Source organism: Carassius gibelio, chromosome B22 (assembly GCF_023724105.1).
Source record: "Carassius gibelio isolate Cgi1373 ecotype wild population from Czech Republic chromosome B22, carGib1.2-hapl.c, whole genome shotgun sequence".
NCBI classification, from domain to species: Eukaryota; Metazoa; Chordata; class Actinopteri; order Cypriniformes; family Cyprinidae; genus Carassius; species Carassius gibelio.
Window position 1 is genome coordinate 25,438,399 of NC_068417.1, and position 17,980 is coordinate 25,456,378.

Below are 17,980 nucleotides of genomic sequence, written 5' to 3' on the forward strand. Positions count from 1 at the left end.
TAAGTAGAATATATCAATGTTTATTCCATATATGTGGCAATCTTCCTGTTGCCAGCAGGTGGCGCTATCATTATAATGGAATATTGGCCTTCAGATGTGTTCAGGGCAGGACTCTTATCGAACATGTGAAGTTTGGGGAAGATTGAACATTTTATGCCTCAGTTACAACAACTTCTCTTGCTGTGGCGAGACGTCAAATTTTGTCATGGCGCCATGGACACGCCCTTTAACAAAAACTCAAGATCTCCACAATTTAACATTGCTCAGGCCTTAAGATTAGACTGACCACAAAAAATACATTAATGTCAAAAGATTTCTAGGAGTAGTTTGTCGCAGCGTAAAACATGTCACTTCCTGTTGCCAGCAGGTGGCGCTATGACTATAACTGAATATGGGCATGTAGCTCTGTTAAGGGCAGAAGTCTTATCTAACATGTGAAGTTTGGGGCAGATTGGACATTGTATGTCTGAGTTACAGCAACTTCCTTTTTCATGGCGAAACTTTGAAATCTGTCAGGTCGCCATGGACACGCCCTTTAACGAAACCTCAAGATCTTCGCAATTTAACATCGCAAAGGCCTTTAGATTTAACTGACCAAGTTTGGTGGTGATCTGAATAAATCTCCAGGAGGAGTTTGTTAAAGTACATCCCCAGAAAATGGCAAAAACAACACCAATTTTGCAGAGAAAATTCTAAATAACCGACTTCCTGTTGGGATTTGGATTTCCTACCAAGAGACTTTGTGGTAGGTATTTTGTAGGTATCTACCAATGCATTTACTAATGTTAAAAAATGAGACATTATTTTAATTTGTTACCAAATCCTTAAGTAATTAAAAGTGTTTTGTTATAAATTTATTGACCTATAAGCATTTGTGAAATAGTTCTGCTTGCATCACAGCTTGGTCGTCATCTGTGAGCTGAACAGTTTTACTGTTACATCCATGAGATTATATAAATTCAGATTAATGTCAATCACAGGGTGTCAGAGGTCAGTATCAAATGAGTTTGAAATTATGGACCCACTTTATATTAAGTGGCCTTAACTACTATGTACTTACATTTTAAATAATAATTTAGTACAATGTACTTATTGTGTACATACATGTTTTTACATTGTACTTATATTAAAAAAAAAAAAAAAACTACATGTAATTACATCTGTATTTAATTTCTGTAATTGCATTTATAAATACACTGTTGACCCATACTTTACACCTTAACCCACCCTTAAACTTACCCATACCTCCAACCCTCTCCCTAACCTTACCCCTATCCCACCTCAATAGCAGCAAAAGTGTTTTAAAATACAATATGAACACAATAAGTACATTGTACTTATTTTTTTATGTAAGTACATAGTAGTTAAGGCCACCTAATATAAAGTGGGACCAAAATTATTATTTGCAGCACAAATAAGTATTTTTAGAATTTTTTTTTAATCACTGAAACTGTCAGAAAAGGATAAGGCCTAAGAGATTCCTTAAGCTGTAATGAAAACAGCACAATTAGCAACAACAACAACAACAACAAAAAAAACAATTTAAAATAATATTTTTTTTTTCTGGTGATTAAAGAGATGTTTAAGTCCCTCTCTCTCTCCCTGTCTGTCTGCCACTCAGCTCATGCCCATCCCCCACTCACACTCACACACACACACACACACACACACTCAGTCAGCACACATACATTCCTCAAACAGAGGGACAGAGTGAGATGAGATGTCTGACAGTTTTTTAATTTTCTTTTAATCATACAGTGTCGTAAAGTCATGAAACTATGCATATTTCCTCAGAATGATTTGATCTCTGTATGAGAAAATGCTTTTAAGTGTTTGGAAGCTGCAATTTAAAAATACAAGACAGTTAATGATTCCTTTTTTGACTGTCATTTCAAAAAATCACCATGACAAAACCGTTCAAGCTGACCAAAATCCGTTTGCAATTTAAGTTCCTCAATGTTTTTGCAACATGTAGATAAAGTTTGGTGAGTATAGTGAACTTTTCCTCTGAGGAGTATGGATTAAATCACAGCTCAATTTTTTTTCAAAAATCCATATTCAAATCAAAATAGCCGACTTCCTGTTGGTCGTAGCTGATAACTGTGAATTAGAAAGTTGTCCGTCTTGATAAGAACAATGTACGTACCGAGTTTGGTGTCTGTAGCTAAAACTAACCCCCCACTTTTGACAAAAGGTGGCGCTATAGAGTGCCTCTTCCACGCCCTTGTAAAAGCTTTTTCCATTGTCTAGCTATCAATAATACTGATATGTGTTTTCAGTTTCATGTAAATCTGAGGTTGTTATCTGCCTCAAAATCACCATAACAGAATATTCACGTTTGACATGTTGCCATGGCAACAATATATAAGATATCAATATTCCCACAACAGGTTTACATCGGCCATGTTTTGTCATTATTCTGATGAAGTTTGAAGCAAATCGAGTAAAAATAAGATGCTGAATTCAAAGCATTTTGAAAATGACTCAATTTCCTGCTGCCAGTTGGTGGCGCTATAACGTTGACTCTTAATAGTCACATATATACGATCGGTATCATACTTCGAACAAACCGATGAAGTTTGATCACACTCAGGTAATGTATGTGGATGTTATTAGGCATTTCCTGTTTCGAATTTTTTGCCCTAAATTCAACACCACGCCACGGGCAAACCCTTCGAGATATCAAAAATCCCCTCGCAATTTTTCATCCCCAATGTCTTGAGATCATGTTCACCGAGTTTCGAAGCAAACGGTTGAAAGTCCTCAGAGGAGTATTTCAAATTCCAGAGCATGCTTTTTTTAAACAGCCCTGAATAGCTGACTTCCTGTTGGGCGGAGCCTATGACATAGAGTGCAAAAGTTGTTCAGCTCAATGAGATCTATAAGTGTACTGAGTTTCATATAAATACATGCAAGTGTGTGTGAGCTATGGTTCAAGGTGTCTGACTGTGTTCCAGGGGGCGCTGTAGAGCCCCTGTGCCACGCCCGGGTCCCAGCCTCTGTGGCGTCCTGATGGCCGCAGGTTCCAATGTGTGTGCCAATTTTCAAGAGTTTTTGAGTATGTTAAGGCCCCCAAAAACCCCCGGAAGGTTCATAAAAAATAAAAATAATAATAAGAAGAATAATCCTTAGGGGAACAATAGGGCCCTGCGCCCATTGGCTCGGGCCCTAATAATAATAAAAAACAAAGCAGATACAAGAGGGTCCTCGCACCTCGGTGCTCGGGCCCTAATAAAAAAGCAAAATTTATGTTTTTCTGAAATTTACTAAAAAAGCATGCTCCTCCCTTTTCGACTAAACTTCAAAACGTTCAAAAAGAGCTTTTTATTTTAAAAAATTTAAATAATCTTTTTCTTGAAGGTCAATTGCTTCTTTATCAAAATGGGTACTAATAACCTCAACATTAATTAAGTTTCTTGGAACAAAAAGATGAATTGTTCAGATATTAAGAGTACTGGCTTTTCATCCTTGAATTAAAAAAAAAGTCTATTTAAAAAAGTGGATAAAGGTAGAGAAGGAAAGAAGGGGGAGCGCTGGCGTTGAGACGAAGTTGGCAGAAAACTGGGCTACGTTTGCAATCTCACTGGGACACTGAGAAAGGAATAGCGAGAGATAAGCACAAAAACCCCGGCATTAGAGAAACGCGCAGTAAAAAAGAAAGAGTCTGCCCTTTTTTAAGGTAAGGAGGATAGTTGAGAGGGCAGAGAATAAGGAGCGGTCCTCATTTCTGAGTCAGCTGTCGCAGTACTCTTTGGGAAACAGGACACACACCTGGTAGGGATGAAAAAAGTGTGCCTTTGGAAACCTCAGTGTGTCCAGACCACATCTTTCGCTCTGAGGAGAACAGAAGGCCAAATGCTGCCTCTCAACTGGCCTTCTTCTGCATAAGCCTTTCCTTTTTAACCTCCTGATCTTCAGTACTGGAGGTATCCTTGCCTCTGAAGTGTACCCATGAGCACTTTTATCATCTAACTCGAATGTGATATCGCACCATCTGGATTCTTTGTTTTCGTCCACATCCCACCCATGGGAATCCATCCCTGTTATATTTCTTCCTTAAGTGTGCTAGTTCGAGAAGCTAATTCCAGGCATACCTGCGACCCCCAAGGCTGTTAAAAGTACCTTGTCACCGGCTCAGTTTGATGTGGCGTTTATGCAGTCGACTGCAATTAAGTCCAGCAAGTCGAACTTCTCTTTCCAGCTTTCTAATTCTTGCTCTTTTCTCGCCGACAGGCTCTGACAGGACAATTTCTCCTCTGTGGGTGAGAAAGTAGGAGATCATGACACAGACCATCAATAACAGATGGAGGGATCAAAAGTAGAGGGGATTTTACAGTGGCACATTTCATCTAATTCTTGTCAAGTCGTTCAAAGTCAATAACTGTGAAAGATTGAAAACCTTAACTCGAGGCTTGAAATATATCTGCGTAACAACTATTTAAACGCTGTTTAAGGACTTAAAGGAATAGTTTGACCCTAACAATTAAGTCTGTCATCAGTTATTTAACCTAATGTCAACTCAAACCTGTATTATGCCCTTTTGTCTGTGATGCACAAAAGAAGATACTTTGCAGAGCGTCCAAGCTGCTCTTTTCCAGTGGAGCACCATTAAAGTTTCATAAAAGTGGTTTGCATGCCCATATGTGTGCTATAATCTTCTTCTGAAGATTTTTGATTAGTTTGTATGAGAAAAAAAAAGCAAACAAACACAGATCTGAAATCTCGTTTGTCAACAGTTTGACATCAATGAGACCAAACGTCACATTTCCTGCGAAAGCTACAATAGGATAACAACTTCTTGATTATGAATAACTTCGGTCTGCTTCTCACACAAATCTATCATACGGTTTCAGAAGACGTTAAATTCGTACTTTCATGGCGCTTTATTGTCGTTTATACAACAGTTCTTTCTGGTCCTCAAATCTGATTGGCTGGAAGGAGTGCGGTATCCAAGCGATATCAGAACTCCAATCGCTTCTCAAAGTGAATATCATGGCGGTAGCCCAAATCAAATATCATTTTATAAATGTTACAGTTTTTGTGTCGCGCAATGTAGTTTTAAGAGTTTTTGAGGCAAGAATGTACTTGTTCTATGTTTTCGAATTAGAAATGGACGCTTGGGCTCAGCTGTTGAGTTGTCGAATTGGCAGAAGTAGTTTTGCACAAAAGAGAGTTTTTAAAGACACTTTTGTTGTTTATTATGCATTTACACAATTGTCCGTCAAATTGTTGCATAAATGCAATATCACACTCGTTGCTGATATTGCTCACTTATAGCCAGTCACTCATCTCCTTTTTTTGCTCAATGTAAGAAATAAAATCATATGGGTTAGTTTTAGTTTTGTGTGAATTGTGCAGTTTCTACAATGAAGATCCAGATGAGCACCACTCCACGCAACTCAAAACACACCAATACCGACGAGTATCCGATAAATTTGTGTGAGGAAAATGCTAAATTGAAATGATTATTTGCAGAAAACTCTACCGATGTGGATCTGAACTCTCGTTCAACATTTCTATGAAAGTTACAATGGAGTACTGACTTTTGATTGAACTTCGGACTGTTTTACGCACAAATCTATCGTACGGCTTCAGAAGACGTCAAATACAGATTCATTTGAAAACTCCTGTTACCAGTCACTACCAGTGTCTTTTTGTGTTCGACGGGAGAAACATAATCATACAGGTTTGGAATGACATGAGCGCGATTTAATTTTCACGTAAAATCCAGATGAGCACCACTCCTCTCAACTCAAAACACACCAATACTCAGAAATACTGTATAAATTAGGTTAATGTCTTACAAAGAGCAAACCAACGTCAAAACGGTCAAGAAATACTGCATAAGCTAACCCATCCCAAGCATTTCCTGGCCGTTTCGAAGTGATCCCGCATTTTGAAATGAAATACAATATTTACATGAAGTACCAACCCACCCGCTCAATTAATGCTTATGTAAAAATACATAAACAGTTACCTAGAGTGTTTTCTACATTTAAGGTACGAAAGAACTTTTCTCATGTTGGATTCACTAAAATGAGATGTAACATTAACGGATTAAAGAGACAGAAAAGTGAAATTGTTATAGTCCTTGTGAGGTCCAGCAGTGCCCCTCTGATCATAATGGGGGTAGACTGAGCCAGACTAGAAGGGGGTAAGTGAAGGCCGTCGGATATCAAAGATAAGGAGGTTTAGGTGAAAGGCTGGCGGAAAGGAGGGGGTTATTTGGTTAGAAATGGCCGTGACCCTCTTGTTGACCTCGATGACCTCCTGAACCGTGCCTCTTGTGCTTTCTGCGCTCGTGGTGGGACTTGTGGTGGTAGCGTCTGTAGCGGTGAGATCTCCTTGCTGAGGACACAAAAACAAAGTCTGGTCATTTGGTTTTTGAGATTGCCATTTAGAGAATAAAGTTGGGATACTCACACTTCGTACAGATGATCTTGGGCCGGTCCCATTTGCCGTTGGCGCGACACTTGATGGTGGGAATGTGGCGCTGGAAGAAACCGTCACCGCACTGGTAACGCACCACAGAGTGTATGTCGTAATGCGAATGCTTCCGACCAATCAGGAAAGCGTTGTCCACGGTGGGCGGAGCTCCACATAGTACTGCAAGAAAGACAATGTAGGATTACGAAAATGTAAATAAATCTTGTATCGACATCAAATGAATCAACATATTTTCTTAATACATGTTCCTGGAAATAATTCTATGTTACTGAAATTTTGTCTGATTTTTTAATGTTGTAGCTGATAACCGATAAGCAATATTATTTTGTCTAAATGAAATAAAAATAAAACACATAAAAACTGAAATCAATCATTTTAAATGGTACAAAGTGAACATTCTGAAAATACATATTCATTCTGAAATTTGCAGAAGACTACATTTAACAGTGCAATAAAATTATTGTTTTTAAAGCTTAACATTTAATGAGGGAAAAGCTAAAACATAAAAAAAATGAATTAAACAAAATAATTTATAATAAAGACATATATAATAAAAAAAACACACAAAACTGATTTAATAACTGATATAATTTAATATAATCATATATTTCGGCATCCATATTTCCTGGTGATTCATTGTGAATTTTATTGCAAATTAAATGAATGAATGAATGAATCCACCACTGCCACTTTGTCACACACATCACACTTTTAAAATACAATTAATTCCTGATGAATTGGAGCCACATGAAGTGAGTTTTTCCTTTTTGTGTGAACTGCACAGAATATATGCTATATAAAATCATGTAAATAAATAAATGAATGAATCAATTTCCAATTTTTTCAAGATCCAATCGATTCCCACTAGACCTTTTTCACTGAATACTCATATTAAGCATATGTTTAACTTAATTCAGAAATAGAACGGGCTTTAAATGTACTCTTTTGTCTAGACATATCCGCGCATGGTGTATGAAAACAATGTCTATAGTCAGATTCAAGCCTAAAGACATCCTCTTCTCCAGCAGTGCCTCATTTATCGAATTAAACCGGTTTAAAGGTCAGCAGTTCCTTACACCTTTCATTAGGTGGCGCCCTCGGAGCTGAAACTCTTCATACCGCTTGACTGAAGATGCAGGAGTTGCCTATTCTTTTGCTGCTGTGGGTCAGTAAACACCTCAGGGAACCAATCAGGGTACAAACAATTAGCCTGTGGTCTACGGCCCCCCGTGCATTCATGCGCTCTGAACAGCAAACATATAATCCAAAGCTGCTCTCTATAATCACCTCGGCTTGTTCATTTGCAGCGAAACATCATAAAGCTGACCTGTGATTTGAGTGTTTAATGCCTTCACTCCGGCAGACTTTATGGCCATGGCACTTTAGCTTTTCCCCTTCAAGTAAGATTTTCTTTATCAGACGCTCCAGAGCAAGTCGTGCCATTAACCTCCTTGCAGGATTTCACAGCATTTTCAGAATCAAATCAATTCTGGGAAGGAACTGCAGGTTATCTGTTGCTCAGGACGGGCAGGAATTGCCACCTAATCAGTGACGGTATGAGCTGGAATTGATCTGGGAAGTCAGCGGCGGTTTGTAAGCCTGATGAGTTCTGTTGTATGTGGGGTTTTTTTTGGTGGGGAGCTTCTTTGTCTGGAGAGAATGAGGTATATATGACCTTCTGGGTTGAGGACAGGAGGCAAGTGTCACACTTAAAAACACTCGCTCCTGAACTCAGCAGCCGTTCTCAGTCCACACAAGCCGAGCACTGATTCAACAATAAATCATAAATAAATAATAGACCATAAAATCAATACTCAATCCTGGACACACTGTACACATAGTTATACTGGCCTCAAAAAGTATTCAGACAACTAAGCCTTGCTTAAAAATGTATGAATGTCACTTTATTCTATATTCTATTCTAGATCTTCACTTAGAACTTTCACTTCAATTCACTTTTTTTTTGTAAGTTTTAGTAACAAAACAACAACAACAACAAAAAACTAAGCGTAACAAATAAATTATATATTATATAAAATAAATTCAATATATTTTATACTTGCGGTTAATAAACTAAGAAAAAGAAAGAAAGAAATAATAATAAATATTAACAAAACAATACATAAATATAAAAAAAATATTTACAAAAATATTTTCATTATTTAAAAAATAACACACACACACGCACACACACACACATTACATTACATTTATTGATAAAATAAAAACTTAAATTTAGCAAGCAAATGTAATAAATCCTATGCACAATTTTAAAACAAATGAAACTATTTATATTTACAAACATGCTTTATTTATATATATATATATATATATATATATATAAACACAATATATATATATATATATATGTGTGTGTGTGTGTGTGAATTAATAAAACAAAAAACTAGATTTTCTAAAATTATTCATTTTGTAATTAAATAAGATATATATATATATATATATATATATATATATATTTTTTTTTTTTTTTTTATTAATCAATCTAATAAATTATATATCTTAATTACAAACCTAAAACATTATAAATTCTCCATTTAAAAATTTGCATTACATTTGAATCTATGTTGTTAATATAGCTTGTTAATATATGCGGCAGGTTACTTTGCACAAGTGTCTGATAACAGATTTCCTATTTGCATTCCAACTGCAAGTTGAAGCATTTTTGCAGAGGACAAAGGAAAGAGGTTTATCGCAGCGCTATCATATCGACCAGACCGTGCAGAATGCCCCAGGATGCGTCTCACCTCATTCATACAAATATCAAAGCTGGCAGGCAAAAGTCAAGGTGATTCAATAACACAGACACAGAGAGGGTTCTTCAACTGAGTCAGCATCACCCCGAGGCTTGTGCTCAACACTCTGGATTCAAGCAGCTTTACCTCCAGCAAACTCCAAAGCTCAGCATAAAAACTACTACATCACGAGAGAAACACACCGACTGATACTGCAGAACGTCTGTTTTAAGCACATCTATAAGTTAATACCATGTGACTGTCTATTGTTCGCTGTTCTTAAGGGATTTTATTATTGTATTAAGGCCAGGCTGGAGGGATTGCATGATCAATAGTGCTGACAGTTTGAATGAGGGACTGACTGGGGGAGGGCTGGTGGACAAAAGGGGACAGCGAGGCAGGTGGTGGGGGTGGTTGGAAATGTTTCCCAGGTGGTCTTGCGAATGACAGCTGGCTGAGCGGTGTACGTGTGCCATGCTCAAAACTGAACAAGCACACCATCGATTAAAATCTGCGGCTACTGCCCTGAGTAACCCCTGTAAACACCTACAAGGCTAACGTGTATGTCTATTTGAAGATTTTCTGAGAAATTATGAACTTTCGCCTGGTTTATCTAAAGAGATTGTTTAGTTTAGTGTAGATCTTAAGAGACACTTTGGGTTCACAAGGACCAACTGGAAAACAGGTCCTTCAGAAGACTCCTCCCAGGAGGGCCAGACCATGACAGAACAACTCTGGTATTTAGTTTCAATATAATGATTTTTTTACATAGAATATATATAGAATATATATACTTGATATAAATATTTTGAATTAAATTTACGTTCGAATATATACAGATATTTCAGTTAAACAGACACTTTGGGTTCACAAGGGCTGATGGAGAACAGGTCCTTCAGGGAAAAGCCTCTCGGGGGGTCCAGACCATGATAGACCTGCTCTGGAAAGCAAATCAGACTAGTTATGTTTAAATAATTATATTAAATATAATATTTGATGTTCATTTATATAAATGTTTCAATTAAATATTTAGTTTTAATATACAGATATTTAATTACAATTTAATACATACTACACTTGCATTTGCATACTATAATTACATTTAAAGATAAAATATCTCTTTTAATATAGATTTTTAATTAAATATTTTAATATTTATCTTCTAATTAGTTTAACATAAATATTTCAATAACATATTTGGTTAAAATATGTAGATATTACAGTTAAACATCTAATTTTAAATCCTATTGAAATCTAAGCAGCCAGCCTACCACGTAAACTAAGCTCAAACACTTTTTAATAATGAATTGAATATTAATTTATGGAATGGAGGGCAGGCATTCAATAGGAAGTGAGAAACGTGTTTCACTGGTTCTCCAGAGCGGGTCTTTCATGGTCTGGTCTTCTTGAGAGGCATTCCCTGATGGACCTGTTCTCCGGTTGGCCCTTGTGAACCCAAGGTATCTTTTTAAATCTAGCTAGGGCAGACAGACCTGACAGATTCCATAACCCCAGTCTGATTCGTATGTAAATGAGCAGATAAAACGAGTCTAATGAGCCCATAGAGGTGCGGGTAATGCAGATCGCGTCAGAGCAAAACGACCACGAGTGGCTGAAGAAAACCAGTCATGTCCGCCATGTCATGATCGAAGCTTTGAACACGCAGCCCTCCCGAGGACCCACCATCACATCATCAGAACGAAATGAGTGACAGTTATTGTTGAGGCCACTGTCTGATGGTGAAAAGACGTGAGATGACTTGGTGAAACGGGGAGCTGGTGAAAATGAAATCATACAAACTGACATGACAAGTTCAGAGTGACAGAAAATAGAGGAATGATTTGCAATGTCGATCTTGGTTATAGAAATAGTTCAGTCAAAAATGAAGATCCTGCTAGCATTTATTCCCCCTCTTGTCATACCAAACCTGTATGACTTTCTCTTATATTTTGTGATATATTGAAGAATGTTGGTAACCCGAGTTTCAGTTCCCATTGACTTCCATTGTATTTTTTATTGTCTATATAGTGGAAGCCAGTGGGAACCAAAATGGTTTTGTTACCAATATTCAAAATTTAAAATATCCACAGGACAACGAAAGTTCATGCAGGTTTGGAAAGACATGAGACACTTTGGGTTCACAAGGGTCAACCGGAGAACAGGTCCTTCCATGTCTCCTGAAGTCATATGAAAATAGCTTTATGTAAATCAATCTTTTGAATCTTTACATTGAATCGTTGAATTATTCACACAACCCATCTAAATGATTGTTCGTGAATCAGACTGATCAGGTTCTTGAGTTCATCTCACTGATTCATGGTCAAGTGTGGCCAGTACATTATACAAAATAAATCTTGTGTTCCACAGAAGAAATCAAGTCAAATGAGTTTTGAATAACATGAAAGTAAACGTTGACAGTCGAAGCAGCATTTATTTTATTTGAAGGAAGCGATATAAATGAAAGAGCATCTCATGAAGACGTGTGAATAAAGTTAACAAAAGGAGGTCAGTACTGGAGGAAACCGTACAGTGTGGTAGAAAGCGAGGCGGTACAGTATTTGTCCTCTTTGCCTAATTCCTCCCCTCTCTTTTGCTCACCTGTGCCTTTTTTGCAGATGTAGGGCAGGTTGTAGTTGCAGGGTACATCGTTCCATTTGCCGTTCTCATGGGCGATCATCACCACGCAGTCCTCTCCACCCGCAAAGAAATTATCCGGCTGGTTCTCCCTCCAGTTCTCATATTGCTGGAGGAGGAGACAGGGATATTTCAGGGCTGAATCCAATCCCGTGGCTTTACTAGGCATTTTGTGTACCGTCTTATATATCCATTACAAATGGGTTTTCAGATACGTCTAATAGGTGTGTTATAATATATTATATAAACTTATTTTGATGCCTAAATGGTTTGAAAACTTGAGACTTGTGCTTCATTTGCATGATCTATCTGACCATATTGCCTTCATTATCATACAGTGATTAGTTTAAGTGATTCATTCTACTGTATGTTTTGATACTAAAATGTACATTGTATTATAAATAATTTATTCAATTTATTGAAAAATATATTAAATGTAATATTTTGTATGTTGATGGATAATAAGTATTCTATTAAATATTTAGTCTAAATATAAAGATTTCAATGAAAGGTCCATTTAAAATGGTTTAATAATTCAAATTTTTCTAAAATTAAATATTTATAAAATTGTATTAAGGGTAATATTTTACTTGATGTGTATTTTAATTGTATGAATTAATTAAATAACTATTTCAGTTGATGATGGATGGAAATTAAATCCTATAAAATATTCAAATAAATGTCAATTAATATATTTATATTAAATATTATTATATTTTATCTGTTGGTGGATATATTTCAATTAAATATCTAATATAAATACATAGATATTTCAATAAGAAGTCTATTTATTATATTTATAATACATAAATAAATCAAATATATAAAAAAGTAATTAAATATTAAAATACAAGTCAATTTAAATATTTATTGTTTTATATTTTATTCTTTGTCTGTACGGTATATTAAGATAAAAAGTAAATTAAAAATCTAAATATTAAAATAAATGTTCAAGTTCTTATATCAAATATAATATTTTATTTGTTAATGGATAGAAATGTCAATTAAATATTTAGTTTAAATATAGAATTAATCCAATAAAACATTACAAATATATGAATAAATAAAGCTGATATAAATTTAGATTTAGAAAATCTAATAAAATTAGAGGAGTTATATTTTATTTATGTCCATTCAAATATTTATATTAAAATCCTATTTAATGTAATGTCTACTTTAATCATACAATTAAATTATATACTATTTTTAATTTGTTGATGGATTAAAAACTTAATTATAAATCGAATTAAATATTAAATAAATGTTAATTTAAAATGTTATTTTAAATATAATATCTTATTTGTTAATGGATATAAATATTTCAATGAAATATTTTGTTTAAATGTAGAAATAATAATAAAAGAAATCTATTGAAATACATGAATAAAAAAGTATCTACAAAATTAATTAAACAAATCTAATAAAATATACAAATAAATGTTAATTTAAACATTTATATCAAATGTTATATTTACTTAAAACTATTTAAATTAAATATTTCATTTAAATATGTAGACATCTCAGGTAAACATACAATTCAAATATTAAATATTATACAAATTTGTATACATTTTATACGGATCGTGCCAGTCTCACCAGATCCATGTTATCAGTCCACTGAAAGTCGTCTTCCACCATCCTGTCATTCAGACCAATCCATGTGTTTTCATGGCACAGACCTGTTTAAAAAGCATAAGACATTTCTTTTTTTTTTTTTTTTTTTAAATACATACAAATACAATTTGCATTCATTCACTTCCAGCACATATTTATTTCACCATATAACAGATGAAAACACTCATATGAATACCAGATGTAACCAGCGACCAAGACACCCACCGAAGAGCAGCTTAATACCAAGAGTAAATAGAGTCTTACTGTCATAAAATGCAGAGCTAATGCTTCCCCTTTAAGTCGTAGTCTGCTTTATGTCTCCTACAGGGCCACTGGGAGCCGAATGATGGTGTTCACAATCACAATCACAATTCAACCTCAAGCCAGAAGCCATCAGATCGTCCCAAGATGCATTTGTGAGGATTTTTTTTTATTTTTTTTGGTCTGGCTGTAATGGAATTTCAATCACGGTGTTACTGATTAACATCATTACAGGGCCCATTAATCTTCTTAATGGCTGTGCCCCCTTTATTGCAGGGGTGGAGATGTCCATTTTCAAGGCGATTAAACACACTTTTTGGTGAGCGCCGCGGCTCTGTGTGCAGACAGCATGCTGTGAGAGGCCACACCGAGCGTCATTACGCTGGATTTAGGTTCGACTGGGGACTGGAGACATAATGCAATCTGTGGTGTACAGGAGGTCAGCATCCTGTCGCTTTCCTTAGCTCTCTGGCTGGATATTAATGAATCTAGGCTATGCAAATAGTTTTAGTCAAAGCTAATTGGGTAAAACAGACGAAGATTAGCCACAGATACCGACCATATGCTGTTTTATATCCCATGAAGAACAGGGGTCAGCAAAATACAGAATTTAAGAACTGGTTTCTGTTTAATAATAACAGTGAATTTGAACTGGCCACACGTCGCAATAAAAAAATACAAATAATAATATTAAGCTTTAGTTATGTTACAGCTATGAACCGTGATTTGTCACATGCTAGTTGGTTGCAAATGATTTTAAGCAGAGGGACATTTTTTTTGGAAATGTTAATTGGGAACAAATGACTTGCACTTAATTTGTTTAAAAAAATTATCTGAAATTTATGCTTATTGATGGTAAATGTGAATAAAAACTGGATTTGGTGGCTAAATAAAACCAAAAAGAGGTACGTACAAACATATTTTACGTGGAAATTTTTCATTTTAAATCATTCATCCAATTATACACTAAATTTCCATCACATTACAACACAAAAATTCAAATATGAGCATGGCCGTAGCCAGCTATGAGGTCACCGAGGTCCGGACCTCTGTAAATTTTTCATGTTCGAAAATAAAATGTGTTCTCTGATTGACTAATTTGCTGCTAAACTCCTCATATGAATGTCTGCATGTATAATTCAGAAGGTTAAGCGTCCATGGTGTGAAAATAATCGCTGCGAGATGCTTCCGAAGTGAACGAGTCTTCAGTTAGTTGTGAGCGAGAGCGTGAGATGCAGCCTCCCTCCGTGTTGCCAGATCCAGCTGTTATAAGCTTTTCTTTTACTTGTTTTTCCACTAGATTTAATTCCTTAGAAAGTATATAAAATAACATGTTTGGTGGGAAATATGTATGTTTGCATGAATAACACACAACTGATAAAATTATTCACCCCATAAATATAGTATTAACAAACTTTTGATGCAATAAATAGGGTATGATTTCAAAATGAGCATCCCTCCAAAAACATTTACATTTATGTCTCTTTTCAAGTGTTAGACTATATAATTAGTTGTATTTATGGGGGTTATTATAGAAACCCCTTTCGACCTGACTAATTTTCAAAGCCTGGCTACGGCCATGAATATGAGTACCGTATTTTCCTGGCTGGACCTGCGACTTAGTCAGGTGCAACTTATTTATCAAAATTAATTTGACATGAAATAAGAGAAATGAACCAAGAGAAAACATTACCATCTACAGCCACGAGAGGGCTCTCTATGCTGCTCAGTGCTCCTGTAGTCTACACTGAAGACATAGAGCGCCCTCTCGTGGCTGTAGACGGTAATGTTTTCTCTTGGTTCTTGGTTCTAAATAAATGCGACTTATAGTCCAGTGCGACTTATGTTTTTCTCCTCGTCATGAAGTATTTTTGGACTGATGCGACTTATAGTCGGGTGCGACTTATAGTCCGAAAAATACGGTACCAATATGAGTATCAAATAATAAAAAATACAATTTAATTTACTTTTTTTTTTTAAGTAATTGCATACTTTTTATTTAAAAGTTTGGGGTCAGAATTATTATTTTTTGTTAAAGAGGATGCATTAAATTTACCAAGAGCGACACTAAAGCCATTTGCAGTAAAATGTTACAAATTACTCCTATTTGAAAGAAACCCTGTTCTTTTTAACTTTGCTCTTACTAAAGGATTCTGAGAGAGAGAGAAAAATCACGATTTCCACAAAAATAATAAGCAGCACAGCTGTTTTCAAAACAAATAATAATAAGAAATTTGTTTCTTGAGCAGCATATCAGCATATAAGAGTGATTTCTGAAGGACCATGTGATACTGAAGATTGGAGAAATGATGCTAAAAATTCAGTATTCAATATCTTTACTGTATTTTTAATCAAATAAATGCAACATGCTAAGGGCATGTTCACATTTGGTGTCTTTTTTAAATTAACGGGGAGAGTAATGTCGCGCTTCCACAACGACGTTTGTGGAAGCGCGACATTATACAGGGAAGGAAACTGTATCGAGCATCCACCAATTTAGTCTAGGAGCTCTGGTTGGATGGTGAACCATTTGCGGCATACTTTTTTTTTGACTACACAGACTAGTAGAGATAACTCATTGTGCTCCGAAACTAGTACGACAGCATTAATTAGCAGAAACATTATATCTTAATAACCCCAGGCTTTTGAATGTAAGCACATCTGCTAACAGTTAACTCGTTAGTTTGTTCCAGAAGTGAATTAGTGACTGTCTGGGATGAACCCTGATACTGACCATTAATGAAGTCTTGCTCTTGTGTGGAGTGGATGCTGGCCAGGTGACCGCTGTGCTCTCTGCAGTCTTTCTCTGCGTCTTCCCACGTGTGTCTGCGGGTGAAGTACCTGTAGCAGTGGCCGTGAAACTTCCTCCAGTTGTGCTCGCAACCCTCAGTATCTGCCGTGAGAGAGAAACAGAGCCTGAGGTACAGAAAAAGAGCCTGAGACTTTAGCCAAAATGCTACTGGTTAGCATTCAGCATTCCTTCAACACAACTGACATAATTAGCATCACAATGTGAGGAAAAAGTTTAGCATGATAAGATTAGCATGAATTTCTTAGCATTTAGTTAGTCAGGATGTTTGAACAGTCCCATTCAGCAAAAATCTCACACATACATGCTAGCCTACTTTAGCACTCGACTTTAGCTTTTCTGAAGTGACACATTCAAGCTTTTTATTCGCGTGTCACTATAATCCGTGGCTGTGAACATAAGCAGTTTAGCATGAGCAAAAAACGTGTCTTAATCTGTTCAAATGACAACAATCTAGAGAAAATGATTCCTAAGTTCAGCGGCTAATTAAGCCCTGTCACATTCCTGTCAGAAATGCCTCTTTCTAACCCTCTGGGACTCTCTACCACATCTGGACGCATGACGAACAGAGAATCGGTGCATTTTTAAGCCTGTGTGGCTTCATACATCTGCATATGTGGGTGAAGGTTTTAGCCATCCCAGACTTCCCATTTCGTGAAGCTCAAAGCACTTCTCTGCCTTTTTTACTTCCAGCAAATTCAAAGCGACGTTGGTAAATTGGCTGCTGCAAATTGGCCCGTATGGGGCTCTGTTTAGCATGCAGAATGCGGGGCAGAAGAACAGGATGTACCGCAAGAATGTATTTAATGTGCCACGACCACTGCAGTCGCCATGGGTCTATGTGTCCAAAATGTAAATGTCTACTGTCAATCACAACACTTCCTCCCGGAATGAAAACGTAATCATTATTTGCTTTCCTTTGCCATAAATAGTAGTCTAGATGGTGGTGGACCAACATTGGGGTTGTTTAGTGAAAAGACTGGTTAAATTGGTTAAGGAGCTTCGTAGGATCATCAGAACCCCAGCATCCAATCAAGTTCCTTCAAAACAAGAAATTTCTCCAAAAAATAAATACCTTGCAATCAATCCAGTGCAGCAAATCAATGTTGAGTGTCCAATATAAACATCTACCAGTTAAGTGCAAATGTGAATAAAAAATGAATTTACTGCTTTAATATAACAAAAAGGGTACAAAACACTAAATTTGACCTTACGTTTTTATGTCTTGTGATGCCTCATACATGAAATATTCCTCACATTACACCAACAAAATAAAATTTAGAGCAACAAAATTAGGATTTCTCTTCATTGACACCAAAACACTGGTTGCTATTCTGCTATTGGTCACAAATTTTATAAAATAAGCTTTCACTTTTATTCAAGGAAACATCTAAATAATAAGAATCTGTGAAGTGCAAAAAAAAACAAAAAAAAAACAAAAACATTTTAAATTAAAATGCAA

The 17,980-nt window shown here is 35.9% G+C and overlaps 1 protein-coding gene across 1 annotated transcript in view; it reads right to left on the bottom strand.

Annotated features, from left to right (window-relative positions):
• Positions 1-3,235: 3,235 nt before the first annotated feature.
• The window catches only part of LOC127986873 (neurocan core protein-like), a 125,343-nt gene continuing 110,598 nt past the window's right edge, over positions 3,236-17,980 (bottom strand). The window contains exons 11-15 of the mRNA XM_052589133.1: positions 16,444-16,602; positions 13,431-13,513; positions 11,799-11,943; positions 6,424-6,606; positions 3,236-6,348 (exon numbers count right to left, since the gene is read on the bottom strand). Coding sequence (XP_052445093.1) covers positions 6,230-6,348; positions 6,424-6,606; positions 11,799-11,943; positions 13,431-13,513; positions 16,444-16,602 — 689 coding nt within the window. The 3' untranslated portion in view covers positions 3,236-6,229. The remainder of the gene's footprint in view (positions 6,349-6,423; positions 6,607-11,798; positions 11,944-13,430; positions 13,514-16,443; positions 16,603-17,980) is intronic.